General features: G+C 44.1%; 2 protein-coding genes across 9 annotated transcripts in view; one reads left to right on the top strand and one right to left on the bottom strand.

The window, feature by feature from the left end:
• GHRH (growth hormone releasing hormone) overlaps window positions 1-19259 on the bottom strand; it is a 30886-nt gene extending 11627 nt beyond the window's left edge. For 3 of the 5 annotated variants that reach the window (XM_083447145.1, XM_083447146.1, XM_083447147.1), the window contains exon 1: window positions 321-590. The gene's annotated coding sequence lies outside the window, so the exon portion shown is untranslated. The other 2 variants (XM_083447148.1, XM_083447144.1) reach the window with 2 other exon arrangements.
• MANBAL (mannosidase beta like) lies at window positions 1206-8733 on the top strand. 4 transcript variants are annotated; one of them, XM_083447160.1, is made up of 3 exons: window positions 1206-1292; window positions 2422-2615; window positions 8151-8733. In XM_083447160.1, the coding sequence occupies exons 2-3, from the start codon at window positions 2466-2468 to the stop codon at window positions 8256-8258; spliced, it is 258 nt and encodes an 85-aa protein (XP_083303286.1). In that variant the 5' UTR covers window positions 1206-1292; window positions 2422-2465; the 3' UTR covers window positions 8259-8733. The 4 variants fall into 4 exon arrangements, with proteins under 4 accessions (XP_083303286.1, XP_083303288.1, XP_083303287.1 ...); XM_083447162.1 differs by having other exon boundaries at window positions 1235-1292; window positions 2428-2615; XM_083447161.1 differs by having other exon boundaries at window positions 1247-1292; window positions 2425-2615.
• Window positions 19260-20083: the final 824 nt, after the last annotated feature.

The raw sequence follows: 20083 nt of genomic DNA, 5'->3' as shown, positions 1-20083 counted from the left end.
ACCTGAAGCACTATTTCTGGGTTAGCGGAGTGTGTAACCTGAAGCATATGTAACCTAAGGTACCACTGTACTATAATATTTTGCATTTTATTTAGTAGGGTAGTTAAATTGTTGTTTTGAATCTTGTCACCTGCCACACATCTCTTTCCTGGCATGGATTGGAAATATAAATGAACGAAACCAGCAAAGGTTTATAGTACTTTAAACACTAACAAAGTGATTTCAGCATAAGCTTTCATGGACCAGAGACCACTTTCTCAAATGAAGGCAGGGAAACCCCAGTGAGCATTTTCTGAAATCTTAAGACCACCACTACTCACCAGCAGATGTCACTGTTTAACAGTTTGTTGGTATTCCAGTTGTATCACTATTACTTTACATTTTGCCAATATGTGGCTGAGACAAATGTTGCCACCTTGTTTTTTAACAATATTTCAAAGTGGCTGTGGGATAGCTGGACCTTCCCAGGAATTTGCATTAGGCACCACATAGCACCAGCGGCAGACTTCAACCCCTGATGCCGCCAGCCTCTTCCCTTTGGCATCCTGTTTCTTCCAGCTGCTCACGGAGAAGTCCTTTTGCAGCAAGGTGATGCCTATATATATATATATATATATATACACACACACATCCTATATATATCCTATATATATATATATGGAAGTGCTCGCACATGGTCTATACGCCACCCTGCCTGCTTGTGCATTGACGCAGCTGTGATAAATCTCGAATCTGTGATAAATCTGTGATAAATCTGGATAGGGGCATGTCGCAGGTACAAAAGCATCACCTGACAAATATAGAAAATGGCTGGCTCCTGACTTGATTTCAAGGTCAGCTTTGCAGGGGCGCATCCCGCTTTGCTACGTGGGTCGGTTCCTGTTTCCAGGACAAGTGATTCCCCACCCTCCCCCAATCTTTGCACTTCTAGATTCGCTAATTGATCGGTTTGTAGATTTAAAACATTTGCACATCGCTAGGTATAGATTTCGGGGCAGTGCAACCCCAGGGCAAAGGCAACCTCTGCCCATTAGGTTTGACGGCTAAACAGCTTCAGGTCAAGGGAAAGCATCAGGCGCTGCAGTTCCCGAAAGCAGCACTCTGCACCAGCTCAGAAGCTCTTGGCCTAAGGAGCTAGCATTTTCCCAGTCGAGAAGCGAGCCTGAACCGTGGGACGGGAGGCGCGGCCTCCTTGGCAACGCCTCGCCGGCGGCGGTTGCTACGGTCGCTGGAACAGGAAGCGCTTCCTAGCGAGATCAGAAGCACTTCCGGGGGCTGAGGCTCGGCTGCAGGTAAGGGATACGCTTTGGTGGGGCAGAAAGAGTAGGGCGAGGCGCCTTAGGGGGCGCCTAGGAGAGCTTTGTGCAGGAATAGGGGGGGGGGGGGAGGTTTCCAGCTCCACGCCTGCGGTGAAAGGGGGTGGGGGAGAAAAGAAAAGCTCTTCTGTTTTTAGGCGATGCCTGCAGCTCGGTGCAAACCGTGCACCAAAACTACGTTTGCATTAAATCGCCCTCAGGTGTCATAGAAAGGTAGAGTTGGAGGAACCCTGAGGATCATCTAGTCAGCGCAACCCTCTGCAATGCAGGAAATTGCAGTTGTCCCATAGGATCGAACCTGCACCCTTGGCGTTATCAGACTACGCTCTAACCCACTGAGCTATATTATTATTATTATTATTATTATTATTATTATTATTATTATTATTATTATTATTATTTTATTGCTTTAACCCACTGAGCTATGTTGTTGTTGTTGTTAATTAATTTATTTCCATCCCTACCTCTTTCTCTTTCCTAACTGCCTTTAAAGTGTCGCTTTCCTTGTCCACAGAATAGCTAGCAATTAGTTTGGTTCTTTCACAGAGGCTGAAAGAGGGGAAGTAGGTCATGAAATGTTATTTTATTGGTTCAGCGTTCTTGCTTTCTTTCTTTTTAAAAGTGTACCCTCTGGAAATGGGGAGTGGGTTTAGGACAGTGGAAGCAAACGTGCTGTTGCACCAGGAGGCACAAGCCAAGGCATCAAAAATATTTCCCTTGGAGCCTTTCATGGGATCAGTGGGAGCGTTTTCCAAAATGGGGTTTTCAACTTGACAGCTCTGATAGCAAACAAATGTAGCGTTTGAAGTTGGTGGGAGGGAACTCACACAGATTTTCCTACTCAGACATTAAAATCAGCCTTCTAGCTTAACTTGAAATGAAGCTATCCTGCTAGCAGAGAAACACACACAGGAACATAGCGGTCCTGTCTCATACCAGGTCAGGCTTTTTGCTCATCGTGCCTAGTATATTCTACTCTCGACTGGCGACAGCTTCCCAGATTGATTATATTTCTGTGCCACTTTTCATTCAAATGAATCTCAAAGCCACTTACAAACAATAAATAGGAATTAATAAGTAATGTTTGTTCTTTTCGTTGCAAAAGCAGAAGAACGGAAATTGTTGAAGGTGGACTTGTGGACTTGTGCAATGGCTGCTGAGCTAGACTTCTCACCCCCTGAAATCCCAGAGCCTACGTTCATGGAGAACATCCTGCACTATGGCCTTTTCTTTGGTGCCATTTTCCAACTCATCTGTGTACTGGCCATTATCCTTCCCATTCCAAAGACACACAAAATGGTAAGAGCGAAAAAGTGAAATTGCTCATTCTGCAGCCTGGTAATTTAAGAAGGATATTGAGGAGGGGGGCTACAAAAATGGTGAGGTCCCTGGAGGTCACGTCATATGCAGAAAGGTTGAAGGAGTTGGGTGTGTTTAAAAGGCGATCGGAAAGCCATCTTCAGATATTTGAAAAAGTATTGCACAAGATGGTAGAGCAAATTTGTTTTTATGTTGCCCCAGAGGAAAGGAGATCACAAAAAACTTAAAACTTAAAATCTGGATTTCTGCTTAGCATTAAGAAAAACTTCCTGATGGCGTGAGCTCTTCAACTGAAACAGACTACATTGGAAGATACTTTTTTAAAGCAGAGGATGGAGGTCTACCTGTTGGGGATGCTATAGCAACATATTTTCTTCACCAGCAAGGAGTAGGACAAATGGCCTTTGAGATCCCCTCATGTTCTTTGTCCATCCAGTCTCTGATTAAAAATATCTGATTAAGGATTGTCAATACCTTCTGAGGCTCATTGTCTCACTGTCAAGCAGCTCAAATAAGACTAGCATTTAGTTTAAATCAAATCCAGTTTCCTTTTCATTTGAAGCCATTGGTTCTGTTCCCACCCTCTGGAGCAATAGAAAACGAATTTTCTCCATCAGATTTGTGACATCCCTTCGAATAGTTGAAAATGGCTACCTTTTGCCTCTTGTCTTGTCCTTAGGTTTTAAAAAAAGATTTTAAAAGGTTATTGAAAGACTACTTTAATCCAACAATAATAAGGCTCACAAGGTTTATGGTTAGATTGGAGATTAATACAAATTCCTGGCTGAGTTGGTTGATGATTACCCAATGCACGGCTGGTGTTGATGGTATTCTGGAGTGTTATTATTATTTACTAAATTTCTATGCTGTACCTTCTTCCAAAGGATCCCAGGGCAGCAAGCAGCAAAGTAATAAAACAGTACAATTAATTTTTTTTAAAAAAGGTTTAAAACATTAAAGGGACCCCTGACCATTAGGTCCAGTCGTGACCGACTCTGGGGTTGCGGTGCTCATCTCGCTTTATTGGCTGAGGGAGCCAGCGTACAGTTTCCAGGTCATGTGGCCAGCATGACTAAGCCGCTTCTGGTGAACCAGAGCAGCGCACATAAACGTCGTTTACCTTCCCGCTGGAGCGTTACCTATTTATCTACTTGCACTTTGATGTGCTTTCAAACTGCTAGGTTGGCAGGAGCAGGGACCTAGCAACGGGAGCTCACCCTGTCGCGGGGATTCGAACCATTAAGACCATCTAAAAACATTTAAAAACAACCACATACCCTCACATCTGATAATTTCAAGGATGCCAGGAACAGTATCTTTCAGCCACCAAATGCCTAGGTAAATAGGAACATTTTAAAATTCCTCCTGAATGTTAATATGGGAGAGAGAGAGACACCTCACCAGGGAAGGAATTCTACAAACAGGGAACCACCACCAAGAAGGCTCTATCGTGGGTAAGTGCTAGCTGGGCAATACCCAGCAGCAGCAGCTCCAACAGGTGCCCTGTGATTGTTTCAGAAGTGACTACTTGATCCTTCTCTGGTCTACTCAATTAATAGATAAAACTGCAAATGGAAGATTCTGGCTTTGAATATAGTTATTCTAACCAGCCTGGACTTAATTTTGTGGGCCTGGTGACGCTTACAGCTGCATCTGTAACCATTGGCAACCTTTGCCCAAAACAGAAGTTTATGCCTATTTTTCCAGTCTGCTGATGGTCATCCTTTTCCCTGGTGTCCCTTTGGCATGACTCATCTTTTCTGCCTTTCATCTGGTGTTTCATAAATGTAGATATAGTATTACTTTGGGGGAAGGGGGTAATATGTCAGAAAACCAGCTGTGGACCATATGTGTGGCAGCATTTGGACTGTTTTTGGGGGGAGGGCTTGGATGGGAGCTGTTTCATCTTCTGTAGGTAGCCTAAAATAAGCTTTCCAGTACTTAACAGACACACCAGCCCACATTTATCCTGTCTTTGGCCTAGAGAGCTTTCCTCACAGCAAAACAACATACAAAATGGCAAGAGTAGTGTCTACAAAGTGATTGAAATATGTGCCCCGAGTCCCACAGCTTTCACACAGGAATCACCTCTTTTTCCCCGTCATCCAGCCCTGCCGCATGCACACCCAAATGATGCACCTGCAGTTTGCCTACCTGTATATATTGCTGCATTGGCAGAACACGTGACTGATTTATACATGCATCACAAAATGTTCGGGAGCTGGGAGAAATCTGTGGGTTGACCTGAAAGGATTCAGCAGTTTTTTCCTATACATTTTAAGATGAAAAAGGACACTTTTGCCATCAAGCATTCTAACTAATCTCTAAAACTGTGCAGGCTGGAATGATTTGAGAACAAAAGCTGGGATTCTTGGAGCATCCAACAGAGCCTAATGTGGTGCACAAGGAAGCCTTGAGGATCACCAGCTTTTGCATCCTCTAGATGCAGTGGGTAGCTGAGCTGGTTAGAGCGTAGTGCTGATAACACCAAGGTTGCAGGTTTGATCCCCGTATGGGCCAGCTGCATATTGATGATTACCTAGTACCTCAGGACAGGGTCCCTTCCAACTCTGCAGGTCTATGATTCTAGATCAGATAAAATGGACCATCCTGTTCAGTACAGTGGTACCTCAGGTTAAGTACTTAATTTGTTCCGGAGGTCCGTACTTAACCTGAAACTGTTCTTAACCTGAAGCACCACTTTAGCTAATGGGGCCTCCTGCTGCCGCCGTGCCACCAGAGCACGATTTCTGTTCTCATCCTGAAGCAAAGTTCTTAACCTGAAGCACTATTTCTGGGTTAGCGGAGTCTGTAACCTGAAGCGTATGTAACCTGAAGCGTATGTAACCCGAGGTACCACTGTATTCTGTACTGGACAGTGATCAGAAACCTGAGAGTGATGATCTCCATTGCCTTTAATGTATAGTGTCACAACAGTTGTCATCTCCAGTATCAGCGGCAGTACACTTTTGAATACCATTTTCTTGGTCAACACAAGTGGGTGCTGCTGTTCTAATGGCCAGCATGTGGGCTTCCCATTGGCCTCTGGTTAGCCACTATGGAGCCAAATGTTGATCTACAGCCCTTTGGCCTGATTCAGCAGGGCTTTTCCCATGCTCTTTGTGCTTCTTAAATGGCTTATGTGGGGGACTCTCATGTTCTGTCTTGCTCTTGTGGGAGGAAACTCTTCACTTTGGAGAGCTTAGAAGTTTACATTCTGCAAAATCTCAGCACCGCCTGATGACTGACACATGCGTTGAACATGTTTGTAAAGCTGAAGGTGGGTTCCTTTGGGAGGAAAGGCAACGTATAAATTTAATAAAGAAAAAGAAAGATTGATAAAGCGCATTCATTATAGACCAGGATTGGCTATGGTTCCTTGTTGAGAGTTTGCCATGTGTTTGTTGGAACTAAACCCTACTTTGTTCAATGGGGTGCAGTCTTAGGAGAAGTGCCAAGAGCATTGCATGTGCTGAATGGGTTTTCCTAATTATTTCCAAAAATTGGTTTTACTGTGCAATTGTTTTCAATGCGTTCCCTAAGTATGGTTAGTAAATTATTTAATAAATGAGTTTTACCTCCCTAAAATGGCTGGAGAATTGAATAATTGGATCACTTGAATGAGGGTTGTATTGCAGTGTACATTATGGAGGAAACCAGACAAAAAACCCTCTGCAGTACACTGTTGTATTTATTTCTGATTCAAATTATATTGATTCTGAACAATAAGCTAATAGGCAGGCCTGGATGTTCCTTATTTAGGACACCAACTCTGCCTGCTCCAGTCTGTTTCCTATTGCAGGCAACCTCCATACATGTAGGGGAATCAGCTTTTGAAAAGATTTTTTGGATTGAAGATTAGAAGGCAGCAGTCATCTTCTTGCAGCTGCAATGAACTTGGAGTCCCTGAATAATAAATGCCTCCTTCCCCATTTCCCTAGAGTGTTGAACTCTTTTGGCCAGCTTCCTGTGGGTGAATCACATCCCTTAGGAAGCAAGCCAAGTCTCCCTTCTTGGAATGCCTCGTGAGTGTGAATTGCAATAGCTTTGTAACTTTCAAGCCAAGCTCATTGATGATAAAGATACTATCAAGCTGTTCTCCTCCCCCTGTCTTGTTTGGACCACTTTCTTAGAAACTGGAAGCTACTACAGATCTCTCTGCCATTTTTCTATGGCCTTTCCCAGTTGGCACACATGGATTTTGAGACACTCTAGAAGCCTAAAACATATTTAAACCAAAGCTTGGTTAATGAGGGGAAGCAGTCTGTGTGTGGTTTCTTCCAGGAGCCTGGCTCTGTTCCCATGCATTTGTGAGATTCTTCTCTATTCTTTATTCTTCTTTTCTTAACAAGAGGATGATATGTTGGTTCCCATAGCAGAAATGTTTTCTGCGATCGTCTCTCCCAGTCAACAGCAAGACAGTTGATCAATGGGTGAAATGTGTTGTTAACAAATTTTCCAGTTCTTTATTTTAATTTGAGATGAATAAATCTGAAATTACTCTCTACAGTTGCCTATCCAGTTTAAATGTTCATTTGCATCTATTTGCTTTGGTGACCTGAATAGCCAGGTTTTGTTTTTTCTATTAAAGATGTGAAATTCCTACGCATTGAAACTTACAGAATTGAGCAGTCCTAAGGATGGACATCTGTGCTCACTTACCATGCTAAAGAACTTGCCAAGCCCAAATCTACATGTTTTATTGCCCTCTGTATGTACAGTATATACAGGAATGATCCTTTTATACATAAACAACATGGAGTCCAGCAGCACCTTAAATATGAACATACTTATAATAGCATGAGTGTTTGTGGACTAGAGTCCAGTTTTTGCTACAATAAACTAACACAACTGTCCCTCCTGTATTTATCACAGAAAGCCCTTTAGGCATGTGCCGTTATGCTGGTATTGACAAAATAGCAAAGAAAAGATACTTTGGTGTATTACAGGCATGTGCAAAAAAACAAAATCCACCTAGCTGAGATACTACTTTTAACCAGAGATTGCCTGCTACCAGTCCTCTTTTTTCCATAGCTTTTGCCTCCCTGCACCCCATCTCCATATGTGTGTGTGTGTGTTTCTGTGTGTTTCTGTCTGTCTCTCTGGGGCAGCATCCATTTCCATCCTTTTGCGGCACCTCTTTCTCCAGTTCCCTCAAAATCCATAGTGCTAGCATGGTCTTTATTTTCTCTTTTTCTGCATCCTTGGCTGGCTGCTGTCAGTTCACCCTTCCCAGCTCTCTCTTTTCCTACTCACTCAGCTTAAAGAGCTTAGGAGCAAGCATTCCTATTCTGAAAATAAAGGTGTGTTTTTTTCATACACAGCTCTATTTAGCAATGCTTGTTAGATATTTAGTAATGCTTGTTAGATATTTCTGTTGCCTCGTGTCCCACCATGACAGCCATGGGATATACCAATAAATAACACAAGAGGGGCTCATAACGCTTTTAGTGTGGTGTCACCCTATGAACAAAATCTCTGTTGACCTTATTTCCCTTAACAAACTTTTAATAGGACACCGAAAACTATGAGACAAAAACTTCAGAAGTGGTAAAGAAACCCAAAGCTGCCACAGCATCGTTGAGCAAGAAACCCAAGAAAGAAACCAAGAAGAAGCGGTAAAACAGCTTAATGATGAAACTTTCAAGACAGGGTTACTATCGACCATTGAGCTTTCTTCAAGACTACATTGATGAAGTACAACTTAAATGTAACACAGTTTTGGGAAAGCTATGCATATTCTTGTTTCTGGTCAAGAGGAAGTATTTCCTAAAATGGCTTGAAGAGTATTGTTTCATCTGATCTGTTGTAAATACATGTATGGTTTACTGGATATACCTACGTAGCATGGAAGATCTTAGCAATTACTGGGGCCTGGAGGGAGCACTTCATCTCTTTTGTGATGCTCAAGATGCGAAATGCAGGTCCCATGAAATGGGTTTTGGCCCCACAAAATGCATTTCTCCATACTTCAAAAAGACAGAGGGATCATTCACTACAGCTCATTTTGTGTGTCATTGATGAAAGGGATCAGCTCCTACAGCTTCTTATTTTGTATGCCATTGATGTGCTTAATATACCTGATTTTATATCCGAATGGGTGTGTGTTCACGTCATTTTTTTTAAAAAAAGACTGCTGCTAATTATCTCCCTGTGAATATAACTTCCCTTGCATAATTTGTTCCCAGCCAGATTAACTGTCTTCCCTCTACTGTTCGTGCCTAATTACATGAGTAAGTCACCTCTCTCATCCCTGCTTTGAGATGTATTTGAGCACTCTCTTTTTTAGGTTCAGGTGGGCTGAATGAATGGGAACTATAACTCATATGCCGCGGATGATGAGTAGTAGTGAAATCTCGCAGTAGAGGTAACTGTAGGGCAGTTCTAAAATTTCCTCTAATATGCAGGTTTCAGTTCTGTTAAGTAACATGGCCTTCGTCACTCCCTTTGATAGCCGTACCAAGTTATGATGACAGTGCAGCCAAAATGGAGCCACTGAGAAACAAAAGATTGCTTGGGCAGCGTGCTTGGGCAAACCTAGGAGAAAACTCTAGGGGAGAGGACTCAGACCTCCAAACAACCTGCGGAACAGAGGAAGGGGAAGCAGAAAGGTGGGGAACAGGCTCCTGGAAGAAAATATGCCCTATACTCCTTGCTGTTATACACCTCCTCTGTCTATGAGTACACAGGCCTAGTGGGCTGCTTTATCCTTTTAAAAATGTCATTATCTTAGCTGACGTTTTGTGTATTATATTTTCATCCTGTATCAACCAAAGTTTTTGGGACTGATCTAACCACCTTGGGGCATGTGGGTGGTTGTCAGTTCCATTCTGAATTCAGCACTGAGAAAAGCCTGAAAGAGCAAAATTGACATACGGTGGAACCTTCATTTTCGAACGTAATCCTTTCCGGAAGACCGTTCGACTTCCAAAACGTTCGAAAACCGAGGATCAGTGGGTGGTCAGCAAAATCCATTGGAAAGAAATGGAAAGACATGCAGTGGAAGCCATTCAACTTCCAAGGTGCGTTCAAAAATGGAAGCAATTACTTCCAGATTTTCAGCATTTGGGTTCCGAGTTGTTCATCAATGGAGCCGTTCGTGAACTGAGGTTCCACTGTATGAACATTCTGAGGTGCAGTTGATACAAGTCCAGTTAGATGCGGTCCTCATATTTTTGACCACGTTTTGGTTCTCTCGCCAGTAATGTACTTGATGGCTACAAACCTTCTGTATTTATTGTCCCTCTGGGAAGAGGCAACCATTTCCATCTTGTCCACTGTAGGGAGTTACTAGGAATTCAGTTGGCTACCCACCCAAAGAGATTAAGGTTGGTTTCTTCTACCTGTGTTTTCTTGTGTATGGGCTTTTCTGAATTGGGTGATAACCTGCTTGAACTTCTCCAGAAAGTCTTTGTTTTTGTGAATATTAGACCTCCAGTATTACCTGTTCTGCAGCTTAAAGACTACTTGTAACAAATGAATATCAGAATTTTAGTCTCACTGAAATGGATCATCTGCTGGTGTCATAAACATAAGTTGCTGAAGGTTCCTTCCTGGGTGCTATAAAAGACAGGTCTCTGTTATGGGTCAGTAGCTTTCTGGTATTTTTAGTATTCCTCTCTAGCAGCTTCACGTGAATAACACTCACTGTTGATGTTCCTGGATAATAAGTGCAGGTGGCCTGTTTTACCATTCTTCATTATTAAATGAGGTCATATCACGTTGCATCCTTAAAGCCACCTCTCTTCGTATAACCCAGGCATGGCCAAACTTTATCCTCCAGCTGTTTTGGGACTACAACTCCCATCATCCCTAGTTAACAGGACCAGTGGTCAGGGATGATGGGAATTATAGTCCCAAAACAGCTGGAGGGCCAAGTTTGGCCATGCCTGGTAACCTAGAAGTACAACAGCATTTTTTTATTTTAATTTTTTGATGTTCTAGTAATAAGAAGCTCTCATGAAGCCTAAATACTGCAAGGCTGATAAGAAATATTTAGGTGAATGGCAGATTTCCCCCAATGACTCTTCATTTTATTGCCCTTGGAATTTTCTATGACAGTTGAGAGAATTAGCATAATCTATATAGAAATTAGAATGGGCTTTTCTTTCTTTTCTTTTTTCTAGGAGTTCTGTCTCCCTACAGTTAATAATGGAAACAATAGAAGGTTCTCATAGGCTCCATTGAATCCAGTTCTCCACACAAAGCACACACAGCCATATTTATTGCTTTTAGCAAAAGGCCTTTGCAAAATGTATGATACAAGCAGTAGAAATGTATTAAAAAGAAAAGGCTTAAAAAAGAAAAGGTACAAATCAGCAAAGTGGAAAAAAATCACATCCAATGGACTCTGGTAAGACAAAATTTTAATTAGAGGTGCAAAAAAGCTGCTCCTTGGGATGATTAAACATGAGTTGTCATAAAATGTATTGCGTAAGAGCCTCAGGTTCAGTTTAATCCCCAACACTAATACGCTGGAGGGCTAGAATTTACCATCTTCATGTTGTACCTAACTCCCGTCCTCCCATCTTTGAAGAGAATATTAAGACTATACATGCCTGCTCAGAAGTAAGTCCCATTAAGTTCAGTGGGGCTCACTCTCAGGTAAGGGGGTCTGGGACTGCAGCCTAATTTAAATTCTTTCTCATGGGATGATTTTTCTCCGAGAGGAGGGAGCAATAATTAAAATGCTGCTTGAGCCCGGTTGTGCTGCTGCGTTCCTTCCAACTCATTTTCGCCAGGCCTACTTGGGAGGTTCCCAGAGGATAATGCCCCAGATTCCTGCAGCGAATTCTCTCTCCAGGACTCCCATTTTCTCCCTCTCAGTAATATGCAGGTAGGTTGTGTTGTGTTAACAGAAAACATATTTGCATATTGTAGGGTGGGGGTGGGCTTTCCCCCTCCTTTTTCCTCCTCCCCCGCCCTCCCTTTGCAACACATCACCACAAATCAGCCGCTCTTCATTATGACCTAGCTACATTTATTGTCCCTTGGAGTGAAAGTGATTATGTTAACAATGTGCCTTTGTGGGACTCCTGCGCTGGTGGAACAATCCCCTGAGGCCCAGTAATAAGTAGCTCATGACCAAAAAAATCCTGGTGGGCACAGTTCATTTAAATCCCTATTAATCTTATTCAGACCTCATTTACTTTCATTCCAATGCACTCACTCGGATGCAGTGTGGAAGAGGAACGGAAGACGCCTCTGGGCTGCTTTGAAGCAGACAGGTGCCTGCCTTGATTTCTTCTCGACTTGGTATCAGAAATGGATGGCTTCAAGCTGCCTCTCAGCAGGTTCTTTCGAAGCAACATGCCGGTGCTGAAAATGTACATGAAATGAGAATGCCCTGCTGGCACAGGCATATATATGTTCAAATGGAAGGGATTGGGAGTGTCATTTCATTCATTCATTCATTCATTCATTCATTTGATTTATATATCACACCCCTTCCCAAGGTCCCTGAGCAGCTGTCTGGATGCTCTCTGAAAGCAAACCAGGACACAACCCCAATGAGTCGCTTAGGAACATTGAAACACAGAAGCTGCCTTATACTGGGCCACAACACTGATCTATGTAGCTCAATATTTTGTCTGGCAGCAGCTCTCCAGGGTGTCAGACAGGGTCCTCTCAAAGCCTGACCTGGAGATGGTGGGACTTGAACCTGGGACCTTCTGCATGCAAAGTCGATGCTCTACCACTGAGCTACAGCTCTTCCCTGGGACCTGAAAGGGCCACACTTCTTTATTTCCAGAGGTGTCGTTTCAGGTAAGCTTGGGATGCGGGTGGCGCTGTGGGTTAAACCACAGAGTCTAGGACTTGCTGATCAGAAGGTCGGCAGTTCGAATCCCCGCGACGGGGTGAGCTCCCGTTGCTCGGTCCCTGCTCCTGCCAACCTAGCAGTTCGAAAGCATGTCAAAGTGCAAGTAGATAAATAGATACCACTCCAGCAGGAAGGTAAACAGCGTTTCTGTGCGTTGCTCTGGTTCTCCAGAAGCGGCTTAGTCATGCTGGCCACATGACCCGGAAGCTGTATGCCGGCTCCCTTGACCAATAAAGCGAGATGAGCGCCGCAACCCCAGCCCAGAGTCGACCACGACTGGACCTAATGGTCAGGGGTCCCTTTACCTTTACCTAAGCTTGGGACAGTTGCATGCAGGGAGGCAAGGTTCAAAGACTTGCTCTTGGATATAGTCAGCATTAAACTGGAAAACAATTCTTTAAGTGCAATTACACCTAGCCTCTTACCTGTGTATTTTAAGGCAGGGGTGGCCCTCCAGACACTGGGGACTGGTGCCCATAGGGATTGATAGGGTAGAAAGCCAGTGCCAGAGGCAACTGTAGGTGAGACCAGAGCCAGTGATAGGCAGAGCCAAGGGATTGTAGTTTTGTCCCCATCTTCTTCCCAGCTGTGTTGTACATGGGCAAACTTTGAGAATGAGGAAGAGGAAGCTGGCAGATAGTTGTACCTCTTGCACTGGTTGTAAATTAGACAGCAGGGAGGTGAGGGCTGGCTGAGGAGAGATTGAGGTTGGTGGGGCATTGCCCCATTTCCCCCAGTACATCGGCCTCTACTGCCTCCAGATGCTGCTCAACTGCAACTCTCCAATCATACTTGACCATTGGCCATGTTGACTGAGTCCAACAGCATCTGAGAAACCACAGGTTAGCAACCCCTGTTTTCAAGACAGCAGGAGGGAATAGTCCCTCAAACAGTGGCACTTTTCACAGCCGCTGTTTCCATGGGCTGTTGCTTCTGTGTCACACACACACACCCATCTGTGATTTCTCCTTCCTTGGGTATCCCCAACCAGATCATGTTGTTGGGGAGAAAACATGGCTGAGGGGAAGCAAAACCAAACTAGAGCAAGGGTGGTGATTCCTGGTCTGGTCACATGTGTGGCCCTAAGCAATCAGGAAGGCAGTGCACGTCTCACGCCCACAAAGAAACTCTCCAACCTGAGAAATCTAAGTGATTGCACCTATTTTATTTAGTTATATACAAAAGCAATTGGCTGCTTAATCTAATAATCTCTAAGATCTGGTGATAATCTCTACATAAAATACCTGGTTCAGGGAACCTGGGGCCCTCTAGATGAGACCTGGGAAACCTTTGGCCCTCCAGATGTTGCTGAACTCCCACTCCCACCAGTCCTAGCAAGCAGGGCAATGGCCAGGGCTGATGGGAATTGTGGTTCAGCAGCATCTGGAGAGTCTAATGTTTCCTCACACCTCCTCTAGATAATGTTGGACTGTAATCCCCTTCATCCCTGACTACTGACCGCACTGCCTGGGGCTGATGGGAGATGACCTCGGTCCAGTATACCTGAAGGAGTGTCTCCACCCCCATTGCTCTACCCGGACACTGAGGTCCAGCACCGAGAGCCTTCTGGCGGTTCCCTCACTGCGAGAAGCCAAGTTACAGGGAAGCAGGCAGAGGGCATTCTCAGTAGCGGCGCCCTCCCTGTGGAACGCCCTCCCACCAGATGTCAAAGAGATAAACAACTACCAGACTTTTGGAAGCCGCCCAGAGTGGCTGGGGAAACCCAGCCAGATGGGCGGGGTATAAATAACAAATTATTATTATTATTATTATTATTATTATTATTATTATTATTATTATTACCCCAGAATCCCATCCAACCCTACAACTCTATGATTCTATGAATACCTGGAGGTTTAAAAGTTCCACATCCTTGATACAGCACTTGGGTCTAAGTAGCTGAGTGCTCTTTGCAGGATTCGAAGCTTTTTTCTGAAGCTTGCTTGCTGTATCAGGAGGGGGATTTGGGAAGGTGGTAGCAAGGCTAAGCTCTTTCTTTTAAGCCTACTTTCAAATCCCCCCCAAAAAATCTGAAGAGCCAGCCACAGGTTCCCCATCCCTGACCTAATTCTTGGCATTATGGACACACCTACACTAAAGCCTTTGCGGTTCCTATACTATTTTAATTGACACAGCTTTCACGAAATAACTCTGGGGATTCTCATTTGTAGAGGATGCTGAGAATTCACAGAAATCCTTAGCCACTCTTACAGGTCTTAAGTCCATGGAGTTTTCTGCAGAGAATATCTGAAGCACCGCTGGAATCTGAATTTTCTATCTAAACCCTTGTCCAATATCCCATGCACAGGATGTCGATGGTATAGGAGCTTTCACATAACCAGCCAGTCTGAAAGACAATACAGCATGCCACATGCACCCTGGGGGCAGAGGGAGACAATATGTGCCAAGCTCTTTTTAGAAAGCCGCCACTCCTATTCCTTCCAGTAATTATGCCCATGTCTCCTTAACTGTCCTAGATCTCGTTCACTCGCTTGAGAATGACGTGCTGGGCATTTAGCACAGCACTCTGTGTCAGGCTAGATGGCCCAGAGATCGCAAGAATGGAAATCTGATGCTCTTGCTCTGGCCTTTTTCTAACTGAAAATCAACCATTTTCCATGGCATTTGCCCCAGCAAGAGACAGACATGTGTCCTTCACATCATCTATGGGCTTTACATCTGGCCAACTTAAATAGGCTCCCTGTCCTCTCCCCTCCTTGAATCATTGCACCTTTAGAGAATTGGGGGCCAGAATTGTCAAAGACTTCTAGACAGGTGAAATATAAGTACTGGCAAACTGTGGGACGCTATCCCCCTTCTCAAAATCCCCCTCCCCTGTCACTTCTTTTATTTTTAACACACACACCCCCCCCCCCAGACACAGTATGTAGACCTCAGGGGGAAATATCCCATTCACATAAAAGTCATTCCACCACTTGGACCCAGCTGCTATATCAGGGTGGGGGAACTTTGGTTCATCAGAAGCTATTGGACTACATCTCCCATCAACCCCAGCCAGCTTGGCCAATGACAGGGGATGATGGAATTCGTAGTCAATCTCTAGATGGTCACTGGCTTCTCAACCCCATGCTATATAAATGCAAAGTATTATTATTATTATTATCACCAATGTAACTCTTTTAGCATGTAATCATTATCTTTTTTTCAAATTATTTTTATTAGTTTTCCAAATTGTTACAAATCAAACTAAATTACTTTAATTTAATACAATTTCTTTAAAAAAAATAGACTTCCTGCTCCTGTTGCAAACATATGTCCATCAATTTCTCCTGTAGCCGCATCATCTCTTCTTTAATATGCATTTCATCCTTTACTTGTTGTCCATTTTTACAGCAAGCCATTATTTCTTCCTCACTTATAAATATAAAATCCATTTCACGTGTGTAGAAGAAGAAGAAGAGTTTGGATTTGATATCCCGCCTTTCACTCCCTTTAAGGAGTCTCAAAGTGGCTAACATTCTCCTTTCCCTTCCTCCCCCACAACAAACACTCTGTGAGGTGAGTGGGGCTGAGAGACTTCAAAGAAGTGTGACTGGCCCAAGGTCACCCAGCAGCTGCATGTGGAGGAGCGGAGACGTGAACCCCGTTCCCCAGATTGCGAGACTACCGCTCTTAACCACTTCACCACACTGGCTCTCCTTCATAAACCTTGTTGTCTCAGACCTGGTATGCTGGGAGAGTAGATTATTATCTTCCTTTGTTCAGTCTTTGCAGGGTTTACAAGATCGCATTCCAACTTCCACTGCTCATCACTTGTGTACAGGCTGCGAAGCATGAAAACATTATCACCCACCAATGTTTTCTCACTCGCCCATCTTCCCTTCCTTTATCCTGAGTGTCACCTGTCTTGATCTTGGCTGCAGACGTCCATGTGAGATGAAGGATTAGTCAAACTGGAAGAAATATGTCCCGACTCTTTGCCAAGAGGCCGAAGGAAATGTCTTACCTTGAGAACCTTCACCTCGAAAACACCTGAAGCGAGGCGTCTCTCATCCTGGAGTGGATTTATAGCCCTGATGAGCAGGGGTGGCTTAAGGTCACCCACTCTCCTGACTGGTCCAGGGCAGTTTTACATTTGATTTATGCACCAGCACACATCCCTTAGTAACATGCTCAGAGAACACAGCTACTGTCAAGAGTGAAATGAGCCTCTTCATGTGAGCAAGTGAAAAAGAGCAATTGTCCATCTTGGATTTACAGTGTTTAGTTGAGGTTGTTTGCCTCTTTAAAAAAAATGTGTGGAATGGCTTTCTGATGCTTCCTGCAGTGCTGGAATTCTTCCCCCTGCAACTTACAGTACCAGTTCAGTTAGCTTAAGGACACAAGAAGAGCTTGCTGGATCAGGCCAATGGCCCATCTAGTCCAGCATCCTGTTCTCACCATGGCCAACCAGATGCCTGTGGGGAACCAACAAGCAGGATTCAATCATAACTGCACTTTCTCCCTACATGGAAACCACTGTTGTAAAGGGAAGGGTATTGGACTACCAGCTTGGAGACCAGCATTCAAATTTCCACTCCGCCATGAAACTGAGTGACCTTGGCCCAGTCATTGTCTTTTGCCCTAACCTACCTCAGAGACAGAGACATCACCTTGCCAACAAAGGTCCGTATAGTAAAAGCTATGGTTTTCCCAGTAGTGATGTATGGAAGTGAGAGCTGGACCATAAAGAAGGCTGATCGCCGAAGAATTGATGCTTTTGAATTATGGTGCTGGAGGAGACTCTTGAGAGTCCCATGGACGGCAAGAAGATCAAACTTATCCATTCTGAAGGAAATCAGCCCTGAGTGCTCACTGGAAGGACAGGTCTTGAAGCTGAGACTCCAATAGTTTGGCCACCTCATGAGAAGAGAAGACTCTCTGGAAAAGACCCTGATGTTGGGAAAGATGGAGGGCACAAGGAGAAGGGGACGACAGAGGACGAGATGGTTGGATAGTGTCTTCGAAGCTACAAACATGAGTCTGACCAAACTGCGGGAGGCAGTGGAAGACAGAAGTGCCTGGCGCGCTCTGGTCCATGGGGTCACAAAGAGTCGGACACGACTAAACGACTAAACAACAACAACCTCAGAGACAGAGGCAGATTTAGGGGAGCGCAACCAGTTCGGTCGCACGGGACACAGAGCCTCGGGGGCACTGCAGGAGGCACTGCAACTACTATTTAGAATGGAGCATGGGGGGGGTGCCAAATTTTGGTGATGCACAGGGTGCCACTGAAATTTGAGACCCCAGGGTCTGCCAGTATCAAAGGGTTGGTGTGAGGATAAAATGGAGGTGGGAAAAGAGAATTGTGTGTGCCAACTTGACCTCCTGGAAGGAAAGGTGAAATATAAATGTAATTCTGAAATTCTTTTATAATACGACAGCTACTTTGAGATCTTGTATAGAATGTCCTGGGAGATTGAAGTGTTCTCCTTCTGGTTTCTCTGTCTTGTGCTTCCTGATATCTTACTGTAATAATAAAGTAAGGAATGTAATTAAATAAACCCTGAAGTCCACACACAGATTGCTACCTATGGTTATTGAACCAGTGGATATTTTCCTACATGTACATAGATTGGGAAATGTGGCTTCATAAAATATTATTGGGGAGTACTTGGCCTGGGAATTTTTAGAAAGCAAAAAAGCCTATGATAGTGTACAGAGGTACCTCTGGTTACGAATGCTTCTGGTTACAAACGCTTCAGGTTACGAGCTCTGCTAACCCGGAAGTAGCTGCTCCTGGTTGCGAACTTTGCTCCAGGATGCGAACGGAAATCGCGCACCTCTGGCACGCATGCAGCTGGAGGCCCCATTAGTGAAAGCGCTCCTCAGGATAAGAACGATTTCAGCTTCAGAACGGACCTCCGGAACAAATTAAGTTTGTAACCAGAGGTACCACTGTAATTGGTGAGTTTGAACCAAAAATTGGGTAAAGTCACACCAAAGTCACATTTGGGTCCACCATCTTGATTCAAAACCATGCTTGGTACCCAAACATCAATGAAGACCCCCACCTTGGGAACCCTTGTACTGAGCTTGACTCCGATATCTCAAGAAGCAGCCAAACCTATGCCAAAAGACAAGTGAAGTCATGCCAGTGTCACATTTTGGTCCACCATCTGATTTTAAAAGGTGGCCGGCATCCAAACATGGATGAAATCTGCCACTCCACCTCAGGAAACCTCTGTGACGAGTTTGGTATCAATGTCACAAGAAGCATTTGAAAGCATAGAAAATGGATAAACCGTTTCCCAAAATATATCGTAGATACATGCCATGTAGACATTTATTTATTCCATAAAAGTTATTTCCTGCTTGGTTGTAAAAAAAAAAAAAACCACCACCACAAAACTCAAAGCTGTAACATACAGTAAGCACTTTTGTGATTGTGACATGTGACAATCCACATGTGCTTTTGTACTTTTTTTTCTGCACTGGCAGGGAAAAAAAAGTATAAAGTAGCTTAAATGAAGATTTTATAAAGCATAGTTCAGGAAAGCACAAAATATTGCAACTTTGGTTTTAAGGTAAAAGCAACAACACTATTACCTCCACCTTACAAAGCCCAGTCCTCCTGGCAGCTATAAGAAATTGCATCTTACACACTGCACCTCTTTTGTGAACTGTGCTCCTTCGATCTTCATGAAACCAACCTTATCAAAAGACCCACATTATTGTGTTGTGTCAATCAGAGCTGCCCCCATACCAGGAAATGAACATCTCTGTCGACTTGTACAAACCAGTCTGGCCACTCTCTCATTACAGCTGCCTCACACTCAGCCACGTGAGACTGTACATTCCACCTGGGTGTATGCAATAAGGCAGCTTGGCTTAAGCACCACTGTCTGGTCCTCTGTGTGCTAAAACCAGACATTCGTTCTTGATCTAGTAGCTTCTACTTCTAAATGCTCTTCATACCTTTTTGGGGGGGTGGCAGAGGGGTTCTCAAAGCAGCCATCAGAATTAGGATGGCCAGCTGAAAACGAGAACAGGGTTTCTGCACCTTTAATGTGTCAAAGAGTGAATCTGAGCTTGCGGAACAAACTGCACTCCCATTAGGCTCCTCCCTCATCTCTCATCAACTATTCCACTAGGCTATTAGGAGAGAGAAGTGGCAATGCAGGGACTCTGTCAGCTCTGATGAAAGGCCAGAAACTTTTGGTGCCCTTTTCTCCTTGAAATCTTGCAGTTCTGGCTGATCATTATAAGTACTCTGAATTTAAGAACAAGAGCTTGAGTTGGGTTTTTATTTCCTCCTCCCTCCAAATCCCTTTTCCTTTTCTGTGGTGTATTGTAGATTGTTGCAGGGATGTGTTCATCAATACAGTCGTACCTTGGTTGTCGAATGGAATCCATTCCAGAAGTCCGTTCGACTTCTGAAAACGTTCCGCAACCAAGGTGCGGCTTCCTATTAACTGCAGGAGCTTCCTGCATTGCAATCAGAAGCCGTGGAAGCCGCGTCAGATGTTCGACTTCCAAATAATGTCCGCAAACCAGAATACTCACTTCCAGGTTTGCGGCGTTCAGGAGCCAAAACATTCAACTCTCAAGGCGTTCGGCTTCCAAAGTATGACTGTACAGTGGTACCTCGGGTTACATACGCTTCAGGTTACCTACGCTTCAG

The sequence above is a fragment of the Podarcis tiliguerta genome, assembly GCF_965153285.1.
Source record: "Podarcis tiliguerta genome assembly, chromosome: 6".
Classification (NCBI taxonomy): Eukaryota; Metazoa; Chordata; class Lepidosauria; order Squamata; family Lacertidae; genus Podarcis; species Podarcis tiliguerta.
Note: the sequence above shows the minus strand (reverse complement) of the source record. Positions and strands in the feature narration are given on the sequence as shown.

Excerpts from the sequence above, each read along its gene's own strand:
- MANBAL (XM_083447159.1), top strand. The coding sequence starts at position 2,397 with ATGTTTGTTCTTTTCGTTGCAAAAGCAGAAGAACGGAAATTGTTGAAG. Across the intron at positions 2,616-8,150 it reads TTCCAAAGACACACAAAATG|GACACCGAAAACTATGAGAC; the intron begins GTAAGAGCGAAA and ends AACTTTTAATAG.